The sequence below is a fragment of the Dysidea avara genome, chromosome 5 (assembly GCF_963678975.1).
Source record: "Dysidea avara chromosome 5, odDysAvar1.4, whole genome shotgun sequence".
Lineage (NCBI taxonomy): Eukaryota > Metazoa > Porifera > Demospongiae > Dictyoceratida > Dysideidae > Dysidea > Dysidea avara.
In genome coordinates, this window is record NC_089276.1 from 41,841,696 (window position 1) to 41,866,623 (window position 24,928).

Below are 24,928 nucleotides of genomic sequence, written 5' to 3' on the forward strand. Positions count from 1 at the left end.
AGGGTGATTGCTCCTATATTCATGTTTATAATAATAATTGTACTAAAGTTGTTATTGATGCCTGCACTGTTAAAACGAGGTGTTACAGGTACACCCATCGTAAAGGTGTTCATGTACACCCATGGTATTTACAACACCCTAGGGGAGTATTGTAGCACTTGGGGTGTTGTTGAACACCACAAATGTCATTTTACTCCCCAATAATAGCTAAGCCACTGTAAGGGTGTTTGCCTACACCTAGGTATATTGAAACCCACAATTGGATGCTTCTATTGAAAATTAGGTTATAAGTACAGTTTGCTAACTTCTATAAGAGTGACTTGGAAACAACTATGTGGTAAGTATAAGGTGTTGCAAATATATTATTGCGTACTGCTAATGTGCTTTGTTGTTGGTAGTCATTGAGTATAAATTGAAATCAACATGAAGGTTACTGGAATGCTATAGCAAGCCTACATTTCTTTTCAACAAAATGCCACCATGGAGAGCACTAGAACATCTTTAAAGTGTACCGTGACACCTTTATAGCTATTCCTAGAACACCCTTAGGGAGTGTTGCAATGCCCTTGTAACACCTTTTAGTTGCTCCTAGAGCACCCCTGGGGAGTACTACAACTCCCCTCAAAGGAGTTTAATTTAAACAGCAGTTAGAACTCCCCCAAAGGTGATTGGATTACACCCTATTTTTAACAGTGTGGACCAGCTAGTCTAAGGCTTCTGGATAAAGTCACTACTTGTATTAATGTGATCTATTTATTATCTCTTAATAGAAGAGGTGAACATGTGTTCTCTACCTGTTCTGGACAACATGTTATCATGTTAACAACATGTCTTCATGTTTTTGTCCAATTAAGTCTCACTATTCTCTTGTTCTTGCTCATATCAAAGTCCTTATATGGTGTTTATTGGCTTCAACGTACTACTAAATGTTTATCCAGCTGGCCCGTGTTACTAACCAGCTTGCTCTGGTGTATATTAACTGACTATATCACAAGAGTATTGCGTAGTAAACTGTACACGTCACACCCTATCACATTATCTACCTATTCATATTATACACAGATGTCAACGAGTGTGCAGTCAACAACGGAGGATGTAGCCATACTTGTAAAGATCTGTTGATTGGTTATCAATGTACTTGTCCTGATGGATATGTTGCTAATAGCAACAACACTTGTGTAGGTCAGCTAGACCAACATCACTGAATGACACTTGTAGCTGAGGAGTAATCCCCTCCTGATCTCCTGTTATTCTGTAGTCACCATCATCACAGCTCTAGAAGTTCTCTAACACAATCAAAAGCAATTTAATTGACCAATCAAATTGACCAATCAAATTGAACAATTCAGCTAGTTTGACATATTTCCTATCCACCAATGAGACAAGCAGATCACATGACCAAATAGCTGAAATAAACAGTTTACATGACCCAATCAATTTTTTTAGTTACTAACATTTAAAATTTGTTTATATTCAACCACTAATTGATGTGGTAAGGGAAACAATGATGAAATCAATTGGTTTGATTTTCTTGTTGTCTATCGCTATAACTCCAAAACCACTTACCAAAAATGGCTGAAACTTTAATAGTCCATTGGTTTTACTAATTTGAGGAAAATGCAAACAAGTCAGGTTTTTACTTAACAGGTCTCCCACACACACACACACACACATACACACACACACACACACACACACACACACACACACACACACACACACACACACACACACATACATATATCACGTTTCCACTGGTCTAGTACTACAAAAGAATTTTGAACTCTCTTTGAGTAGGCAAATAAGTTGATATTAAAAATGTACAGAAATCTTTTATACTGTAAAGTAACATGTCAGGTTTTCCATTCACAATAATCATTAACAGTATGACTGTTATATTAGAGTAGTTTGAGAACACAGTTTCAGTACAATCCTATCTCACTACTGTTACAAGGTTGTGTTGTTATTTCAGATGTCAATGAGTGCAAGACATACGGCTCATGTAGTCAGGAATGTATCAATGAGGTTGGTAGTTACATGTGCAAGTGTAGACCAGGATATCAGATGAGTGCTGCTACTAACTCTTGTAAAGCATTAGGTAATGGCGATCATGTGATCTCTGTGTTGTTACCATGACTACACATCCTCAGGTGATGCTGCGGTGTTATTATTCTCACATGATACTGGTATATTTGCTGTGAACTTGTTGAATTATAGCAAGTCAGTAGTCTTGTCCGGGTTACTAGAAGTGTTCACGTTGGACTATGATTATAAACGTCAAATGGTATGTGTTGTACCTTAGTGTTGTTGTGTTGTAATTAGCATACGCTACAATAGTACTGTATAGTACGGACCACAAAGGAGTAGGCGTGGCCCATGAAATAACATCATCCAAAAACCAGCCTCAATTTTCCCTGAGGACGATGAGGCAGTATTGGTTAGGTAAAACTAAGCCCAAACAAGCTTTCAGATCAACCCGAAACGCTTTCAACAAGTTGCTACGGAATTTTAAAAATAATTTACTTAACAGAATTTTCTATTGCCTGACTGACTGCCTGACTCACTGACTGATGCCTTCAGACAAGCATAACTTGATAACGGCTAAGGCTACGGGCTTGATTTTTTCACTGTTTGACATTGCTTCGGCCTGAGAGGTGCCTTTTGGCATGCCACAGTATGTACAATGCATTCTTCATGGACTTACCAGTGTCCTCCTTTGTGTCCCATTCATCTTTGCTGACAGCGAAAAAGTGTCGATTTGGCGGTAGCACGTGATGGCTTCCCTTCGTAATGGAAATCGTCCGTATTTGTCATAGTGGCTATTTTGATTGCAGAGGAGCTTTTCAAACAGTTCTTGATTCATACTGCTGTGTAACGGGTTGAATATAGCCGACAGCGAAGCATAATGGATACTTCACTTTTCAGACAATAATTGATATAACTGGGGTGTGCGGCACCATTTCTTCTTTCGCTATGCATGGATTGTAGAGGCGCTTTTCGAACAGTTCTTGATCCGAAATGCTGTGTAACAGGTTGAACATAGCTGACAACGAAGCATAATGGATACTTAACTTCTCAGACGGGCGCGCCGCCATTTCAGATTTGGTATGTGTGGGTTCACCAGTCAAATAGTAATTATTTACAAAAAAAAGTTAACAAACAAGTACACAGAAAAATTTGGAATTTTCGATGTGCAATGGTCCATACTCTAGTTGAAAATTCCAAATTTTTCTGTGTACTTGTATATATATAGGGACCTTCTGTATGTGTGCCTTAGCTAAGATCAATGAAGTAATGTTGCACTAATAATTGGTTCAATAATCGGTATCAGATTGATATTGGCTACTAGCTGATTAATCAGTTATGATTAAATCACAACTGATGTTAATCTCCACTGCACTGTGTAGTATAATGATGTGGGGGAGGCTAGACATAAGTTATTTGGCATTTTAATTAAGTTATGTGTTGATGGTTTAGTAGTGACTACAAGCCATGCCTATAATAAACTGTCAGGTGTTAGGCCATGCCCAACAGTAAACTGAGGTTTTAGGTTTTCAGTAATCTGTATAGCAGTAGTAAAATGTACTTAAACCCTGCAACTTTCACTTGTGGTATACATCTAACTTTACATTTTTAGCCTAGAATGAGCTGTATACCAATGATTATTTTACTAATATGAGTCATTTAATATCAATAAGGATGAGTTAGTGCTATTAGTGTATATCGGATCAGTTATCGGTATCGGCTAATTCTGTTGCTTAATATCAGTTATTGGAATAATCGGCTAATTTGGTTATCGGTGCAACACTACAATGAAGCCCTTTCATTGCAGTGTAACCTTATGGAATCACCTGTCAAAATTAGTTTGTGTCGTTTGGTTAATCACATGATCAGTTGTATCAGTCACACCAGAAGGACTAGCAATTTGTTCTGATGAATGAAGCTTAATAATATTGTTATTATTAACAATTACTCTAATAGAACAGTTGTGGTCATAGTTTGACTAGTTTAACAGTAAAGTGTATTAGTATGTTATTATTGTTCAGTCTCTTACCCTATTACCTTATATAGTCCGGTAGATATAACTGAAAAAAAGGGTGAACCCGGAAAAAAATTCGAAGAAAGCTGAATTTGGTATCATTAGAAAGCAAATTTTTCATAGAATAACATATCCAAAATCCTCTAAAATCCACCTCGGAGAAAATTTTTTATGGCCAATTTAGTATTAAGGCATATGTGACTGGATTCAGGAAAGTAGATCTTCCACACATATCCAATTTACCAACTTTGACAACTCATAACTTCAGATTGGAAAATGGTATTGACATGAAATTTGATCAGTAGTGAGCACCAGCATCACTTATTAGGTGGAGAAATTTCAGAGTGATATTCAACTTGAACACTAAATTGTGGTTTCTCAATCGGATGTATTTGCAGACCCATTTTTGCAAATCTGGTCATTTGTGACCAACAAAAATGTGCTATCCTTAATTATTTTTTTACAAGAAACAGTTTCCTTAGCACTTCTGCAACTCTCTCCTCCACATTTTGCAACACACTAATAATCCATGTTTGCAACAAGAGCATAATATTGCTACCACATGGATTTGCAGTGGAAAGCTGGAATTTATATTGTACAAAATTATTATATGATCTATGGGACTGGTCCCATGTCTATCATCATCGGTTGCAGCCTTAGTCCTTCTAGTTTCCAGCCCCATATTAAGTTCCCTCCAATGAATAACTTCTTGCATCAGCTAAAACCATTGATCCTCAAAACTCCATCCAACTGCAAGGGTTAGCACACTTTCACAGCTTGCATGTGTAATAACTTTCTGATGCCACCATTTCCATGTAGTTTGTTTTGTATACCTGAGACTCCTCAATAAATCAGACTGATTCCCATCAAACTCCAACTTTTTCAACACGTGCAATTGTTGCATTGCATCATTAACTTTTCAATTGTTTGCACATCATTTGATTGCTGATTAGGCCGATCGACTTTACCTATTCAAATGTTGTGGACATTGTATCTCAGCCACCCCAGGCATGTGAAAAGAGGACCTACATATGTGCCCAATAACGTCATCATGTTTCCAGATCTTCAAATGTTTTACAACTTCTGAATGAAAAGAGATATGTACTTGTCATGTTCTGCTTCCAGCGTGTACCAGTAGCACAAGAACTTCATTGTTGTCATCAGCTACAACATTCACTCTACTTCCTTCAATTGCAAAACTGAAGTGCGCATTGGACCATCAGTATGTCAGAATCTCCATGTGTGCAATCAGTGTGTAGGGCTGGCAGCATCCCCAGGTATGTTATGGTACGTATGCGCAGGTGCAGATATTCAGTCAAGTGAATCTTTGGAAGCATACAAAAGCCAGGAAGTTTTCTTGCAAATGAAAAGAGCAAACATCAATTGATTGTCCAATATCTGAGAGATGATGGCCAGGTTGTGCATCAGAGTAATTTGGATACTGACACACTGATTGCTGATTGTTCAATGTGCACTTCACTATGCAATTGAAGGAAGTAAAGTGTGTTGTAGCTGATGACACTGATGTTCTTGTCCTCCTGCATGGTGCACCAGAGCATAGCAAGTATATATTTTCTTTCAGAGGTTGGGAAACATTTGAGTATTGGAAAATTGATGACATTATTGGGCACATAGGTCCTATTGTAATGTCATAATTACATCTTCTCTTTTCGCATGCTTGCATGGAGCGGCTGTGATACAACATCTGCGATATTTGAAAGGGGTAAAGTTGGCCTAATCAAGAAGAAAATGAAGTGCAAATGATTGCAAGAACAACGCACTTTCACAACTTGTATGTGCATCTACAAGTTATTCATTTGAAGGAACTTAATGACTAACTTGATCCATTACCGTAATGGAGCTGGAAACTAGAAGGATCGAGGCTGTATGCAACTGATGATAACAGACATGGGACTAGCACCAGAAGTCTTAACTTAAATTTGTACAATATAAATGCAAGCTTTCTACTGCAAATCAATGTGGTAACAACATTATGCTCACAGTGTAATCATGGATTAAAGTATGTTGCAGCATGTGGCAGTTGCAGGGGAGAGAGTTGCAGAAGTGCTGAAGAAACTGTTTACAGCAATCGTGACAAATATATTTGTTCAGAACTTACATGATAGGCACCTTTTTTTTATTTCTATAACCAGTCTTATCCTTATTGCATACAACTAATATTGATTGCAATGAATTTCTTATGAGAAAATATTTTAAGGATAATAATATTATGCATTTTTGTTAACCACAAATGACCAGATTTGCAAAAATAGATCTACCAAATGCATTTAATAAAAAAAACCACAACTTAGTGTTCAAGGTGAATATCAACCTGAAATTTTCTCCACCTAATAAGTGATGTTGGTGCTCAGTACTGATCAAATTTCATGTCAATACCATTTTCCAATCTGAAGTTATGAGTTGTCAAAGTTGGTAAATTGGATATGTGTGGAAGATCTACTTTCCTGAATCCAGTCACGTATGCTTCAATACTAAATTGGCCATAAAAATAATTTTCCCCAAGGTGGATTTTAGAGGATTTTGGGTATGTTATTCTATGAAAAATTTGCTTTCTAATGATACCAAAATCAGCTTTCTTCGAATTTTTTCCGGGTCCAACCTTAAATCTACCAGACTATATATGGGTTAAATTGTATGAAGTAAACAGTGAAGTACCTCAACTGGTTTATTATCAAGACACACAGTAGTGTGTCGTGCGGCCCAAGAAGCCGGCGCGCCACACCCGTGAGTATATTGACAGGAAGAACGAAAACGTCATTTTCACACCTTTGTATCTCAGTGATCACTTATCCGATTGTAACCAAATTTGCTACACAGTTGCCCGCCAGCCAGGGGAGTCTACATTCCAATTTTGAAGGAAATTGCTCTAGCCATTTCCGAGATACGAGCTGCCAAAGTTTCATTCTTTTTTCTTTGTTTTTTTTCTTCTTCATCTTTTTGCACACTTGCAAAAATTGCTATAACAAGCAAACGCGTACTCCGATCGCCATGAAATTTGGCACACAGAAAGGGAGTCCAACGGCGAATCCTAGCATCAAATTTGGTACAAATCCGATGAATGGTTCAGGAGTTATGACCGATTATTCGCGTAAAACAAGATTGATTTGTTGTCACGCCTACAGGTAAGTAAGGGGGTTTCCAGACAGCTGGGTATTCCGGACACTTCATTTTTAATCCGCTACTGAAGGATGGAATAGAAACCGATCAGACTATGGTTTATGTACCTAAGTACCCTACTTGTGTACTATAAAATATTAAAGTTTTGTTTCGATAGCTTTAAGGATTATCGAGATACATCACAATTTGCTTGCGCGTGTAAAATATTTTTATGTAAAAACTTTCACTACGCATGTTAACAGAAGATTGAGGGCACCATTTGTAATTCTAAGGCACCATAAGCATCACAAATGATCAGCCACACTACTCAGTGAACGGATATATGATTTAGAGATAGTACAACTGGAATCCAAGCCCATTACCTGCAACGTGTTAACTGGCACGCGCAATCAACACAACCAGCATCCCGGAGAAGCCCCAAGCAAGGATCCGCGGGGCCACACTACTTAACTATGCTGTTTCAGTGTTAAGGCAAGGACTGATACAGATTTCCAGGCAGTAGATCACATGTCGCATCTTCGAAAGCGCTGCAAGACACTCGCATGGTCCAAGCAAGGCTGGTAGCAGTTCTGCTTCTTAAAAATCGCTGTCACCAACAAAGTAACCAGACAAATAGAATGCTTTGAGTCTCTGCTGGGCCATGACACTCAATAGAGTGCAGCATTCCCATAACAATGGCAGGTACGCCTTTTTAAAGTGGTGTCCGGAAACCCCAGCCACATAAATTTTTGGCATTTTCTCAAACTGCAAATTTAAACTGCTCTTTCTCCTAGCACCCTATACTTTACCATCCACAATTTATACCACCGATAGCCTAGTTCATTAGCTACAATTCGGCACTAAGCATTTTAGAATCCGTTTTTCTCTCGAGGAGAATTGAACAAATTTTTAATACATGTGCAAACTTTGTCCGGAAACGCCCGCCCCTACTTTAAACCGCTTCATGGAATGAGTTGAAAATTGCTATGTAGATGGAGTAACCATCGTAGGAGTGCCTTTTGGTGGTTTGAAAGGAATCGAGATAAAGACCATGGAGATATGACACAAAACCCAACCTGTGTCACAATTACGCGATCGATTTTACGAACAAAAAAGTATTAGTTTTCACGCTACTAGGCAAACCGCTTAGAGCAATGAGCTGAAAATCGGTGTATAGCTGGAATAATCTTCATAGAAAGTCCTTGCAGTAGTACAGAAGAATCGGATTACAAACCACTGAGTTATGATTCTAAAGCCAACTCCGTGTAGCAAATGCGAGATCGAGATACTCTAATAGAACAGTCACCCTAATAGAGCATTCGGATAATTTATTTACTCCATTATAGAATTTTATTGCATCACAAGTTATTCTGTAGGGAGTTCAGCTGCAAACAGTTAATCTTATAGACAGTTCAGCAAGAAGCAAGTCACCATGTGGAGAGTTAAGCAAATATATCACTATAGAGATTCAGAACATTACAAGTCACACTAAAGAAAGTTCAGCTATAAACGAGTCATGCACCCTGTAGAGAATTCAGCTACAATTAAGTCACTCTCTAGAGAATTCAGCTACACAGAATTCAGCTACACACAAGTCACTGTGGAGAGAGTTCAGCTACAAACAAATTACCCTGTAGAGAGATCAGCTACAAATAAAACACTTTGCAGAGTGTTCAGCTACAACAAATCAACCTTTAGAGCGATCAGCAATGAACAAATCAACACAAATCTACCTGTAGAGAGATAAGCTAGAAACAAATCACCCTGTAGAGACATAAACTAGAAACTATTATTATTATTATTATTATCAATTTTAGTCAAAGGACAAGGGTTGCACAAAAGGCTGAGCCTGCAAACGTGCTCCCCAAAAGGACAAAACGGTACAAGATACAAGGACAATACACAAATACAAAAACAACAAATAAAACAGTACAATAGCAGATAAATACAAAGCAACATTTAGTTAAAAAGAAAGCGCCGGAGGGCAACACGGAAAAGTTTCGGGTCAGTTATCTGTAAGATATTGTAAGGTACGTTGTTCCAAAGGAAAGGTGAGTTGATGAAAAAGGAAAACCGATAAGCGTTGATGGTGGATATAGAGGTGTCTATGGCTAATGGATTTGAATGTCTATTAACTGCAGAGAAATACCGTGAAGAGATAGCTGATTGGTGGTGCAAGATTTTATGTACTTGACAGATAGTGAAGTAGTTTTGTCTCTGGTGTAATAATGGCCACTCCAATTGATCTAAACAACAGTCAGATGATCTGGACCATTGTTTGCAAGCAGGATTCCAACGACTTCCACAAACTCATCTGGGTGCCCTGCGCTGAACACTTTCCAGCTGTTTGATGTCACCAGATGAATGCAGGTACCATACTGGAGAAGCATACTCCAGTATAGGATGGACAATACATTTATAGACTGCAGCTTTAACAGAAGATGGACATGTATAAAGAGAATGCTGAAGAATATTTAAGGATCTAGTTGCCTTTGCGGCGGTATACTTGACATGGTCCAACCACTTAAGGTGGGAATTGATGAATACACCAAGGTATCGTACAACAGATTTGGTGGATAAAAGATGATTATTTAATCTGTAGCTTGCAGGAGGAGGTGAACGTTTATAAGAAATGCAGATTGTCTCACATTTAGAAGGATTTAAGTTTAGTTGCCATTTACGAGACCATTCAAAAACTTTTGACAAATCAGCTTGAAGCATAGCTTGGCCTGACGAAGATACAATTTCCTTGTAGAGGGCTATGTCATCTGCAAACATTAGAACTGAACTATGAGAAATAGATTGGTAGATGTCATCAATGTACAATAAAAACAATAGAGACCCAAGAACAGATCCCTGGGGCACTCCAGATAATACAGGTAGCCAATTTGAAAATGATCCATTAATAATCACCCTCTGAGACCTCTTGGTAAGGAAATAAACTAGACACAATGTAAGGAGTTCAGCTACAAGCAATCACCCTGTAGAGAGTTCAACTAAAACAAATCAACCTGCAGAGAGATCAGCTACACACAAATCAACTTGTAGAGAGATCAGCTACAATCAAATCACCTTATAGAGAGTTCAGCTACAAACAAATTACCCTGTAGAGAGATTGGCTACAAACAAATCAACCTGCAGAGAGATCAGCTACACACAAATCAACTTGTAGAGAGATCAGCTACAATCAAATCACCTTATAGAGAGTTCAGCTACAAACAAATTACCCTGTAGAGAGATCAGCTAGAAACTAGATACAATGAAGGAGTTCAGCTACAAGCAAATCACCCTGTAGAAAGTTCAGCTAAAACAAATCAACCTGCAGAGAGATCAGCTACAAACAAATCACCTTATAGAGAGTTCAGCTACAAACAAATTACCCTGTAGAGAGATCAGCTAGAAACTAAACACAATGTAAGGAGTTCAGCTACAAGCAAATCACCCTGTAGAGAGTTCAGCTAAAATAAATCAACCTGCAGAGAGATCAGCTACATACAAATCAACTTGTAGAGAGATCAGCTACAAACAAATCACCCTGTAGAGAGATCAGCTAGAAACTAGACACAATGTAAGGAGTTCAGCTACAAGCAAATCACCCTGTAGAGAGTTCAGCTACAAACAAACCAACCTGTAGAGCGATCAGCTAGAAACAAATCACCCTGAAGAGAGGTCAGCTACAAAAAATCATCTGTAGAGATATCAGCTAGAAACAAATCACCCTGAAGAGAGGTCAGCTACAAAAAATCATCTTGTAGAGAGATCAACTACAAACAAAACACTTTGCAGAGAGTTCAGCTACAAACAAATCAACCTTTAGAGCGATCAGCAACAAACAAATCAACCTGTAGAGAGATCATCTAGAAACAAATCAACCTGCAGAGAGATCAGCTAGAAACAAATCAGCTTGTAGAGAGATCAGTTACACACAAATCAACCTGTAGAGAGATAAGTTAGAAACAAATCACCCTGTAGAGAGTTCAGCTAAAACAAATCAATCTGCAGAGAGATCAGCTACAAACAAATCACCTTATAGATAATTCAGCTACAAACAAATTACCTTGTAGAGAGATCGGCTACAAACAAATCACCCTGCAGAGAGATCAGCTACACACAAATCAACTTGTATAGAGATAAGCTACAAACAAATCACCCTGTAGAGAGATCAGCTACAAACTAGACACAATGTAAGGAGTTCAGCTACAAGCAAATTACCCTGTAGAGAGTTCATCCACAAACAAATCAACCTGTAGAGCAATCAGCTAGAAACAAATCACCCTGAAGAGAGGTCAGCTACAAAAAATCACCCTGTAGAGAGAAACAAATCACCCTGAAGAGAGGTCAGCTACAAACAAAACACTTTGCAGAGAGTTCAGCTAGAAACAAATCAACTTTTAGAGTGATCAGCAACAAACAAATCAACTTGTAGAGAGATCAGCTAGAAACAAATCAACCTGCAGAGAGATCAGCTACAAACAAATCAGCTTGTAGAGAGACCAGTTACACACAAATCAACCTGTAGAGAGATAAGCTGGAAACAAATCACCTTGCAGAGAGTTCAGTTACAAGCAAAACACCCTGTAGAGAGTTCAGCAACAAAGAAATCACCATGTAGAGAATTCAGCTGCAAACAAATCACCTTATAGAGAGTTCAGCTACAAACAAATTACCCTGTAGAGAGATCGGCTACCAACAAATCAACCTGTAGAGAGATCAGCTAGAAACTAGGCACAATGTAAGAAGTTCAGCTACTACAAGTAAATCAGCCTGTAGAGAGTTCAGCTAAAACAAATCAACCTGCAGAGAGATCAGCTACAAACAAATCACCTTATAGACAGTTCAGCTACAAACAAATTACCCTGTAGAGAGATCGGCTACAAATTAATCAACCTGCAGAGAGATCAGCTACACTCAAATCAACTTGTAGAGAGATTAGCTACAAACAAATCACCCTGTAGAGAGATCAGCTAGAAACTAGACACAATGTAAGCAGTTCAGCTACAAGCAAATCACCCTTTAGTGAGTTCAGCTACAAACAAATCAACCTGCAGTGAGATCACCTACAAAAAAGCACCTTGTACAGAGTTCAGCTACAAAGAAATTACCCTGTAGAGAGATAGGCTACAAACAAATCAACCTGTAGAAAGATCAGCTACACACAAATCAACTTGTAAAGAGATCAGCTACAAACAAATCACCCTGTAGAGAGATCAGCTAGAAACTAGACACAATGTAAGGAGTTCAGCTACAAGTAAATCACCCTGTAGAGAGTTCAGCTAAAACAAATCAACCTGCAGAGAGATCAGCTACAAACAAATCACCTTATAGACAGTTCAGCTACAAACAAATTACACTGTAGAGAGATCGGCTACAAATTAATCAACCTGCAGAGAGATCAGCTACACACAAATCAACTTGTAGAGAGATCAGCTACAAACAAATCACCCTGTAGAGAGATCAGCTAGAAACTAGACACGATGCAAGGAGTTCAGCTACAAGCAAATCACCCTTTAGTGAGTTCAGCTACAAACAAATCAACCTGCATGAGATCACCCACAAAAACGCACCTTGTACAGAGTTCAGTTACAAACAAATTACCCTGTAGAGAGATCAGGTAAAAGAATTCACCTTGTAGAGAGTTCAGCAACAAAGAAACCACCATGTAGAGAGTTCAGCTGCAAACAAATCACCCGGTAGAAAGATCAGCTAGAAGAAGTCACCTTGTAAAGAGTTCAGCTACAAAGAAACCATCATGTACAGAGTTCAGCTACAAAGAAACCACCATGTAGAGTGTTTAGCTGCAAAAAATCACCTGTAGAGAGTTCAGCTAGAAACAAACCACCCTGTAGAGAGATCAGCTAGAAGAGGTCACCTTGTAGAGAGTTCAGCTACAAAGAAACCACCACATAAAGAGTTCAGCTGCAAATAAATCACTTGTAGAGAGTTCAGCTACAAATAAATCCCTCTGTAGAGGGATCAGCTAGAAGAAGTCACCTTGTAGAGAGTTCAGCTACAAAGAAACCATCATGTAGAGAGTTCAGTTACAAACAAATCACCCTGTAGAGAGATCAGCTAGAAGAAGTTACCTTGTAGATAGTTCATGCTACAAACAATTCACCCTGTAGAAAGATCAGCTAGAAGAAGTCACCTTGTAGAGTGTTCAGTTACAAAGAAACCATCATGTAGAGAGTTCAGCTGCAAACAAATCACTCTGTAGAGAGTTCAGCTACAAAGAAACCGCCATGTAGAGAGTTCAGCCTCAAACAAACCACCTTGTAGAGAATTCAACTACAACAAATCACCCTGTAGAGAAGAAGTTACTTAGTAGAGAGTTCAGCTACAAAGAAACCATCATGTAGGGAGTTCAGCTACAAAGAAACCACCATGTAGAGAGTTTAGCTGCAAACAAATCACCTGTAGAGAGTTCAGCTAGAAACAAATCACCCTGTAGAGAGATCAGCTGGACGAAGTCACCTTGTAGAGAGTTCAGCTACAAAGAAACCATCATGTAGAGAGTTCAGCTACAAAAAAACCACCATACAGAGAGTTTAGCTGCAAACAAATCACCCTGTAGAGAGACCAGCTAGAAGAGGTCACCTTGTAGAGAGTTCAGCTACAAAGAAACCATCCTGTACATAGTTCAGCTACATTTCAAGTCATCCAGTAGAGAGATCAGCTGCAAAAAAATATCCTGTGGGGAATAATGGGCATGTAATAAATATATGTATATAATTTGTATAATTACTAATAAAATCAAAAATAATTGAAGTATTACAAATCTTCTTTAAGTTCTTTTCTTCTTCCTGTGGTAAAGAAAAAAACACATGGGTTAAAAAAGCCCCAAAGCCAGCCGTAGGCCAGCTTTGCAGTATACAAATATAAAAAGAAGTGATATCTAATCAAAAACAGCCAAGCTGTAAAAAGAGGTGCGGCCCCCAAAAAGGCCATGGTGAAAAAAGATGTGAAATCCAAGGTGGCGGCCAAGAAATGGCTGTGATGGGTTAATGGTTACATTTTAATAATGACAATTCAGGTGAATTTTGTGCCACTTGGTCTTGGCACCAAATTCACCTGAATTGTCGTTATTAAAATTTAACCATTAACCTACCATCACAGCCATTTCTTGGCCGCCACCTTGGATTTCACATCTTTTTTCACCATGGCCTTTTTGGGGGCCGCACCTCTTTTTACAGCTTGGCTGTTTTTGTTTAGATTAGAATATTTAACAGTTCCAAACTACCTCTGATGGGCCCACACAACACTACCTCTGATGGGCCCACACAACATATACCCCTACCAGAATCACTTACTACACAAGGCTAAATTGAATGACTTATTTTATTACACTATTCAATAGTGTTGCACTGATAATTGGATCAGCTATCGGTTATACCGTATATCGGTGAGTTTTTAGTCTATCGGTATCGGATCATATGTAATATTAATAACCGATACTGATATGAACACGTGATCTTAATTAGTTTTCAAGTCACACACAACATGGCGAAGAAAAAATCTGTTATCTGGGAGTATTTCACCGAGGATGAAGACACTAAGTTCGCCGTTGTAATGACTGCGGTACAAAGGTCCTGAGGGGTGGATCTTCAACGAAAGGATATACCCCGACTAACCTGGTTCATCACCTTTCATCGAAGCACGTGGAGCTACATACAGAGTACTTGGAAAAGTAAGTCAAGTAAAGTTGCTCCAGCTCCCAAAGAAACGCGAAGACGCTTGTTACAGCAACTTTCACTAGAAGTGACAGAGGTGCGCACTAAGCTGTGGGACATCAACGACCCAAAGGCACAGAAGATTACAAGGAAGGTTGGCGAAATGGTAGCTATTGATTGCCACCCTTTATCTGTCATAGAAGACGTAGGTTTCAGATGCATCCTCAACGCGCTAGAACCACGATATACTTGCCCCAGTCGTAAGTATTACACTGACACCATTATTCCCAAGATATTTAGTGGGATGAAGGATGAAATTGGAAAGCTCATTAATAGCGAAGAAGGGAGTATTAGCTTCACTACAGACATATGGAGTTGTTCTGTGAATGACACTCGCTGTTAAGTCTGACAGCCCACTGGATAAACAATTCATTTGAGAAGCAATCTGCAGTTCTACATGTTTAATCCCTTGAGATGGCTCATACTGGTGAGTACATTGCTAGCTGTATTAGCGCAATGCTGGATAAGTGGGATATTTCTCATGATCGTGTACACTTAGTCCTCAGCGATAATGCAAGTAATATGGTCAAGGCGATGCAGGATGTATCCTTACCCCACTTTGGCTGTTTTGCCCATTCATTACAACTCGTTGTAATAGATGGCTTGTTATCACAGAGGGCTATTGCTGATATAACTGCAGTTTTCAAGAGCATTGTTGGCCACTTCCATCGTTCATCAATTGCTTCACACAACCTTACTAGAATTCAACAGAGTCTTGGTATCCCTCAGCACAAATTAAAACAGGAAGTAGCCACTCGGTGGAATTCAATATTATACATATATCAATCCATATTAGAGCAAAAAATGGCTTTAGCCGCATATTCTGCAGAGAATGGCAGCATTCAACAACTTTCGGCACATCAATTGGGTTTAGTTTAAAAGTGTGCGGATATACTAAGCCCTATTGAGGAAGTGACTCATTCCATCTCTGCAAAATTAGCCAGTATTTCAATTGTTATTCCTTACATCCGTGTTTTGACAAGAACCTTGGAAAAGAACGAAGATGATAGTGGAGTACGCACTATGAAAGGACAAATTTTACACTCCCTTAAGTCCCGTTTTGCTGGCATTGAGGAAAAAGGAACAGCTAGCTCTAGCAACAATGTTGGACCCTCGATTCTTTGGTGGAAATATAATTAAAGCAGCAACTAAAGAAAAATTACTTGAGAAAATGGCCGGCCTCTGTAACAGTTGACATGCAACCCCTGCCAGACTCTACAGCCCCTGCCAGACTCTACAGCCCCTGCCAGACTCTACAGCCCCTGCCAGACTTTGTCCTTTAAAAAACCCTGTTCTTCTAGATGTGTTTAGTGAAATAATTGCAGATTCCAGTGAAGATACACCAGATTCTAGTGCCACCTCAGAGCTTGAAAAATATCTCAGTGACCCAGTGATTGACTACAAAACAGGAGATCCATATCAATGGTGGGGTCAGCACAAAACTGAATTTCCTAATTTAGCAATATTAGCTAAACGTTTCTTATGTGATCCCGCTACTTCAGTTCCCTCTGAAAGGCTTTTTCAGCTGCTGGAGACCTGTATGACGAAAAAAGAAATAGAATGTTACCACATCTCTCAGAAGAACTTCTATTCATACAAAACAATTTTTGTCTAGTTGGTGACAAGTATCAATATAAGACTTAACTTTATCACTACATATTCTTTACAGACTGTCCTTCCAGTTATTTAGCCATAGTAGTCAACTTTTTAGTTATGTAACTGTTTACCAAGTGTGGTGTGAAGTAACAAAGTATGATAAATGTTCTATCAGATCGGTTTCAATTATCGGTACACAAATTCTTGTTAATATCGGTTATCGGAATATCGGCAAAAAGGCATATCGGTGCAACACTACTATTTAATAATATTGATCTTTCATTGAAACACTTTATATGGAAAATATGGCACCTAAGTTGTGTTGGTATAGCCCATCCTCTAATATGTCACTGTATAATAATAACGTTACACTATATTATATCAGTTACTGTGTTATTATACAGATTTTCTGGTATGAGAGCAAAGAGAAGGGAATATTCAGAGCATCATTTAATAGTAATGAGACGGAGAAGATAGTTAGTGATGTTGACTACACAGATGGGATAGCTTATGATTGGATAAATCATAACGTTTACTGGACTGATGCTAGCAATGACCACATAATGATGGCTGGTGGGGATGGTAGTAATCCCATAGTGATTGTTAATACCGCAGTTAATGGTACAGTGGAGGAACCCAGAGCTATTGTGATTGATCCATTTCACAAGTAAGCTATATGTTGTGTCTACACAATGTTCTACAGTCAGTTAACCAGACAAAAACCAGTTACTTCAAAGTGGCAAACGTATGTTCCCTACTGTAACATGTACTGGAACAAGCATGTTTTCATGGTAATAACATTTTTCACTTCTTCCTGTTTGCATCAAAGCAGTTTATGACAAATACTATAAAATTTAAATGGACACGGTCGGTACATTTCCCAGGTAACAAAGAGGTGATTACTAAGGAAAATCCGGAGGCCAGGTGAATACAAACTGACTACACTTACAATTTGGTTGTTACATATCAGTTTAACATAGAAGAGATAATGTTTGCAATTTCACCAATTTTAGAAGATTGTGTTCTCTTTCCTTGTTGGCTCAGAAATACTTAATATGGGTAGTGATATAATGGTTGTTGTAATGCTATATTCACCACCACAAATAATTGTTGTATTACTGTCCTGTAGATACATCTACTGGACAGATTGGGGTACAGAGGCTAAGATAGAGAAGGCATCACTTCAAGGCAAGAACAGACGAGCCATCATTACAACTAATGTTCATTGGCCTAATGGACTAACCATTGACCACACTCTAAAGAGATTATACTGGATTGATGCTAAACTAAAGACAATAGAGACTTGTGACTTTAATGGCCGCAACAGAGTGGTAGTTAGGAAACTAGCCTTTACCTCTCACCCCTTCTCGATCAGTGTGTTTGAAGATAACATCTATTGGACAGATTGGGATAGCGGAGCTGTTGAGGTGGCTAACAAGTTTAATGGTACTAATCGTGGACAAGTTATCCAATCACATTTGAGATTATTGGGTGTTAAGGTGGTACACCAAGCCCTACAGCTGCCAGGTAGTGTGTTGATGATGTGTACCATGGGTGGTGTATGTGATGTGTTGATGATGTGTACCATGGGTGGTGTATGTGATGTGTTGATAATGTGTACCATGGGTGGTGTATGTGATGTGTTGATGATGTGTACCATGGGTGGTGTATGTGATGTGTTGATGATGTGTACCATGGGTGGTGTTGATGATGTGTACCATGGGTGGTGTATGTGATGTGTTGATAATGTGTACCATGGGTGGTGGATGTGATGTGTTGATGATGTGTACCATGGGTGGTGTATGTGATGTGTTGATGATGTGTACCATGGGTGGTGTATGTGATGTGTTGATGATGTGTACCATGGGTGGTGTATGTGATGTGTTGATGATGTGTACCATGGGTGGTGTATGTGATGTGTTGATGATGTGTACCATGGGTGGTGTATGTGATGTGATGATGATGTGTACCATGGGTGGTGTATGTGATGTGTTGATGATGTGTACCATGGGTGGTGTATGTGATGTGTTGATGATGTGTACCATGGGTGGTGTATGTGATGTGTTGATGATGTGTACCATGGGTGGTGTATGTGATGTGTTGATGATGTGTACCATGGGTGGTGTATGTGATGTGTTGATGATGTGTACCATGGGTGGTGTATGTGATGTGTTCATGATGTGTACCATGGGTGGTGTTGATGATGTGTACCATGGGTGGTGTATGTGATGTGTTGATGATGTGTACCATGGGTGGTGTGTGTGATGTGTTGATGATGTGTACCATGGGTGGTGTATGTGATGTGATGATGATGTGTACCGTGGGTGGTGTATGTGATGTGTTGATGATGTGTACCATGGGTGGTGTATGTGATGTGTTGATGATGTGTACCATGGGTGGTGTATGTGATGTGTTGATGATGTGTACCATGGGTGGTGTATGTGATGTGTTGATGATGTGTACCATGGGTGGTGTATGTGATGTGTTGATGATGTGTGCCATGGGTGGTGTATATTGTACATGTAGTGTACTGTTATTAAGTAACACCCTCCAAATAGAGCAGTCATTATAATTATAGCCAATATACAGTACATGAAAAGAACAATAAATTAAATCCAACTAATTTTTATGAACCTTTCATTGCTGATATATCATCAGTATAAAGTCTGCCCAGCTGTATATTGTTTATAGAAAGGGCGTCCTTTAGGTCAAATGTATCATGTATTTAGTACGGTAGGTCTATATTCTGTGTATTAGCTCCTGTGTGATGTAGTTGATCAGTGTGTGATGTAGTTGATCAGTGTGTTACATATCTACTATGAACTACTCTAATACAGCAGTCACTAAGAGGACCACGTTTTTACTATGGTTACTACAGGTATAGAGTGTCAGAGACCAGTACAACCTCACTACAACCTTACAAACTTACAACAAGTTGTCTACCTTAGTGGAAGGAATGTCACTATTACCTGTGTTGAGGGATATGTGTTGGTTGGTAATGCTACAGTGACTTGTTCCAGACAAGGAACATGGAAGCCTCAACTACCTCATTGTATGAAGCCAAGTGAGTTATCTTATAAAGTAAATGAGGTTGTACCAGTAACTCTGTGTGGCTAGCTGAGTAGCCTGAGTTAGTGTATACCATATTATAGTAGTTGTGATAAGCTTGGGGGAATTTGTTAACAACAAAGATATTACAGTACTGTCCAGAGGTAACATTACTCTTGTGAGCAGTTGACACTCGTGTAGCCAATTTTCGACCCGCAATTTCTTTGGCATGTGTGCTAACTAACTCACCACCTGTAGCCACGATAGGCAAGCTCCCTCAGGTGGCTGCTTCAGTAACCACGTTCCTTCACACATGATGTATTCCAGTCGTGTGTCGTGTCGAGTTGTGGCCTGAATTTGAGCACTCGCGAGAGATTGTAACGTTACCTCTAGGCGGTACTGTAAGTACAGATTAAGTTCCACAAAACTATTAAACTATTGTGAAATGTTTACACTAATGTCAGTTCCTTTGGTTAAGCAATTGATATCAGTTACTTTGGATCACATGGGCTTGTCCACAAACTAGAGTAAATCAGTTTGTAAGAATGTAGAGAAGTTTGCAGTCAGTCACCATATCAAATACCGTCACTGGTGTGATCACTTGTAGGGATCAGATGTGTTGTCCCCAATTTCCCTAACTACAATATAAGTGATGATGTCATGGAATACTTTGTTGGTGACAATTTGACGGTGAAGTGTCGGAAAGGGTACAAGTTAAGTGATGTGTTAGAACAAGATGTTCTCACTTGTTCTAACACATCACAATGGATACCTCAGGTTCCTCATTGTACTAGAATAGGTGAGAATTGTTGCGTACAGCTAGTTGTAGTGTGTTATGTAGTGTAGTGTGTTATGAGGTGTATTGTAATGTGGTGTGGTTAAAGTAGTGTAGTGTGTGTGTAGTGTAGTGTGTGTGTAGTGTAGTGTAGTGTGTGATGTAATGTACTTGCAGTATATACTACCACACCTTGGTGTCATCATAACACATGTGGTGTATTAATGATACAATACTAGTATTGGTGAAGTAATGTTACTCACATTATCAATATTATACTAATGATTAACACAACAACAGCTTTTTCTTGCTTTAGTAGTTACAGTGCTATGATTCTATTATTGATCATACATATCACAATATATCAAGGTAGTCTGGCAGTGCCCACCCCTTTGCTTTTAGAGTAAGGGTCTGGTGACTGTAGTATACAGTACTTGTACGACCGGAATTCAAATGTGGTTTCAAATTGCGTGTGACAAAATAAATTACCTATTCAGGGGCTGTTGTAACTCTGCGAAGAAAGTGCAAAACTTAATACTTCTCAACGTGAGTCTTTACGGCATGTTTATCTCGGAGTCTCGCTCGGAGAGTATCAGCTGCTTTCCAACTATTCCAAATTTGGTCACCATGATTATTGTGTTATCCATAGCGTAAACTACACGTTTTACGCCACAACTACTTTTTTTCTGGATACTGCGATTTGATTGGCTCTACCACTATAGTGGTAGTAGCACAAGTACCATATACTACGGTTACCAGACCCTTACTCTAAAAACGAAGGGGCAGGCGCTGCCAGACTAACGTCAAGGATAACAAAACACTCTAATATAACAGTCAGTAATCAACACATTGTAGCATTTCATTGTCAACACCATGATATTGTTACTGTGTCAACACCAATATACTATATACAAGTTATACTGTACAAGTACAAGTAGCATATATCTATATAAAAACAGCCAAGTTGTGAAAATAGGGTGCGGCCCCCTAAATTCCGGGATGAAAAACAATGTGAAATCAAAAGTGACACACCAGCTTGTTGGGCCACACACTATACCTGTTTACTATATACATATTTGTGGCTCTCCATGTAGTGCCCACCTGTCCAATCCCTGAGGATGACAATTACAACCTGACACAGCACACTAGACCAAATTACAAGGAGGGACACAACCTCACAATATTGTGTAACGAGGGGTATGAAGTGGATGGTGTGAGTAATGTGATCTGTACTAATGACTCGTTTTGGAAACCACAACTACCGAATTGTGTACTAACAGGTAACTAGTAGTGACAAGAGCTCATAATATATAATATATATAGTGAGGAATAGGCCACTATAGTACACTATTTTAGGAGGAGTACTATGGTGTTTATCTATGGTTGTTATTATTATGATCATAGCTAGTATGGTGTTTATCTATGGTTGTTATTATTATGATCATAGCTAGTATGGTGTTTATCTATGGCTGTTATTATTATGATCATAGCTAGTATGGTGTTTATCTATGGCTGTTATTATTATGATCATAGCTAGTATGGTGTTTATCTATGGTTGTTATTATTATGATCATAGCTAGAGACTTATACACTTCCCTATGACTCAAGCTGTGACTTCTGGCCCCCTTGAAATATTATTATTATTTGTGTGTGCTGTGCAGAAATCAATGTGATTATAACGCACAGGTGTGATTGTGATAATTATGTAAGAGGGTACAAAACTGATCGTGTGTGGGGGAGTTGACTATATGAGGAGGGATTGAGTTCCACAGTTTGATTGCTGAGGGGAAAAAGGAAAATTTAAAACTATCAATTCTGGTATCTAGTTGGTTGAAGTAGACATTTCTCAAGAAGGGTGGAATAGGAACCAAACAATCATTTGGAATACACACCAGGTTGTTAGTGATATTATACATCATCTGTAATTTGGCTCTGCTCCTCCTGCTTTTTAGGGTAGGTAGTTAAGATTTTATAACATTAATGAAACACTTGAGACTCTAATAGAACAGTCACCTATTCTAATAAAGGTTCAGTGGTGTGTACAATTTGTACTGACAGAATGAAGTCACTTGTTATTAATGTGGAGTGTCGTTATCAACTATTATCATCACTTCTATAAATTATTACAGTTACAATACTAATCCACAGGTGTACCATGTCCACGACCTCAGGGACTACAATACAACACCACACTGCTGACTAAACTAGACTATGCCCTGAGGGATAATGTGACAATCACTTGTAATGTTGGATATCACCTGAGGGGTACCAGTCAGGTGATGTGTGGACCAGGCTCCACTTGGATACCATCACTACCAACTTGCGTTGAAGAGGGTGAGTTGGGCAATATGTGTGGAGGGTAATGAGTGTATTGACTTATATACACTAATATACCGTATAGTAACAAACTTTGGCAGTAAAAAACTTTGACGAATTTGGCAAATAGCATTCAATTCGCCAAAGTTTTTTTTCGCCAATTATTTTAGATGATCACACGAGCACATTGAGTCTCGCACTGAGTAACTAGAACTTGAGATGAAGGTCAGTTCGTACCACCACGCAATGAAGATTGAGCTGACTTTGGAGATCCTGATCTTCCTAGGAATGTGTCCCACAGTTGTAAGCACTCCTTGGGGTAGCATTTCCAACCAGCTCCCCGTTCGCACGTCAGTTAGTTCGTTGTCTCGTAATGGATTTAGCCAAATACTTTGATATATGTGATAATCTCTGCTACTGGAGTTCACTGAGAAGCAAATACAGTCGCTCTTGGCATCGCAGGAGATAGAGAAGTACGCCGCCTTTGCTAGCCTGTCGCCAGATCAGTAGCTACAAAAGTACTGCTACAACAACAACGCTAGCTACCTATACACTTACTACACTACTTAACTGATGAGTTGACACCTTGTCGTTTTATCCTTACCGAGATCCTTACGTACCATACAGTAAAAACTTTGGTGGTAAAAAACTTTGGCAAATATTATTTCAATCGCCAAAGATTTTTCCACCAATTTTTTCAACAGAGGGGTTTCATCACACTTTTTTACCACCAAAGTTTTTTACTATACGGTACTGTGTAGTAGTGAACCTCAGTTATCCGGACCCCACTTATCTGGATTCTCAGTTAACTGAAATACAGAAATGACTGCTCTATTAGAGTAGTGATTGTTCTATTGGGGTAGTTGAAAATACTGATATTCTTTTTAAAAGTTTTCTTTATGCTATTTTAAGGTTTTTATACACAGTCAGACTTTTCAGACTTATGGACTACCCCTGGTCCAAGGAGTCAGTTAACTGAGGTTCCACTGTATAGTTACTGTGTGGAGGATATTATGAGCTATAAGAGTGTAGAGTACATCCTGTCACTATACCAACATTATATTACACGGGTGTTACTCCACTGTATCTTACTGTACACTCATCTTGCTATACACACCTTTTCACGTACTCTACTCAAATAGACTTGTCTTGTGATCAAATGTTCACCTGTGTCTCATCTCATCAATGCGTTGACCTTATCAAACTGTGTGATGGAGTTAGGGATTGTTCTGATGGATCTGATGAGCTACCACAATCTTGTCCCACACCTAGTGAGTTTATTATTAGCTAGTTCATATGCTGTTTATACCTTATAAGGTGTTATTATACTATGGTGTTTATAAGATGGTGCTAATTACATTGTATGATTTTCAACATTAATTTTTAGACCAGCTAAAGTATTGAGCATATTTACGAGGGTTGACTTTCAAGATTTTTTGATAGTCATGCAAACATTTCTCCACCAGGGAAGGTAGTATCAGCAAGAGTTAATCAGCCAATGAATGCATTTACCCTGTTTGGTCTTGAGTCAATGAGAACAAGTTACAAAGTTTCTCCCTCAAGTAAACAGTCACCCATAGAACATTGAGCATAGAACTATTGTGGGTACCAGAACAATGTACTTAGCTACCAGTGCCCTGTAGAATAAGACGACACTTTAATACATTAAATCGTGTATTCTAATGTACACTCTAATAAAGCAGTCACCACACGTGAACATGATAGAATTGTTGTTTGAGCACTGCCATAAAGCATAACAGGCTGCTATCAACCCTCACTCCTAATATGGAGCACTCCCTATATTAGCTAATGGTGTTGTGTTAACTGGTATACAAGGTTAGGGATCTGTAAATTTTGCTGGAATATGTTTTTTGGAATAACGGGAAGACAAAAGTGAGGAGAAATTTTTGACATAATAAGACTAACTCAAGTGAAATGCACAATCCAAGATGTGTGTGATTTAGTGCCTTTTTCAGAATTTTATAAGTAACAATTGTAACACACCCATGAGGTTTGTATCTGATTTGTAAACACAACACCCGAGGTGGAGTTGTTTACAAATCAGATACAAAGCGAATGGGTGTGTTCTAACTGATTTGTGGTATGGGGCATGAAGGTGCCCATTTGTAACACGGAAGGACCAAGAAGACAAGGCTAATATGTGACCCAGTCTGACAAAGCCGGTCTTATCGCCCATGTCAGCAGATTCAATTTTTCACCCAGGACACAAAGCTACATGAATAAACTATCTAATTCCACAATCAAATTTGAGTGGTCTGGTTTTGCTGGCTGCTTTTCCCAAGCCCAGTG

The 24,928-nt window shown here is 38.9% G+C and overlaps 2 protein-coding genes across 3 annotated transcripts in view; both read left to right on the forward strand.

Annotated features, from left to right (window-relative positions):
- The window catches only part of LOC136256348 (very low-density lipoprotein receptor-like), a 129,849-nt gene that overhangs the window by 100,555 nt on the left and 4,366 nt on the right, over positions 1-24,928 (forward strand). The gene's annotated exons all lie outside the window — the stretch shown is intronic.
- Positions 1-24,928, forward strand: part of LOC136256349 (low-density lipoprotein receptor-like) — a 43,835-nt gene that overhangs the window by 14,513 nt on the left and 4,394 nt on the right. The window contains exons 8-17 of the mRNA XM_066049284.1: positions 1,063-1,182; positions 1,973-2,098; positions 2,151-2,284; positions 16,884-17,146; positions 17,609-18,006; positions 19,358-19,543; positions 20,135-20,326; positions 21,397-21,582; positions 22,451-22,636; positions 23,761-23,889. Of these exons, the coding sequence (XP_065905356.1) occupies positions 1,063-1,182; positions 1,973-2,098; positions 2,151-2,284; positions 16,884-17,146; positions 17,609-18,006; positions 19,358-19,543; positions 20,135-20,326; positions 21,397-21,582; positions 22,451-22,636; positions 23,761-23,889 (1,920 nt within the window). The remainder of the gene's footprint in view (positions 1-1,062; positions 1,183-1,972; positions 2,099-2,150; positions 2,285-16,883; positions 17,147-17,608; positions 18,007-19,357; positions 19,544-20,134; positions 20,327-21,396; positions 21,583-22,450; positions 22,637-23,760; positions 23,890-24,928) is intronic.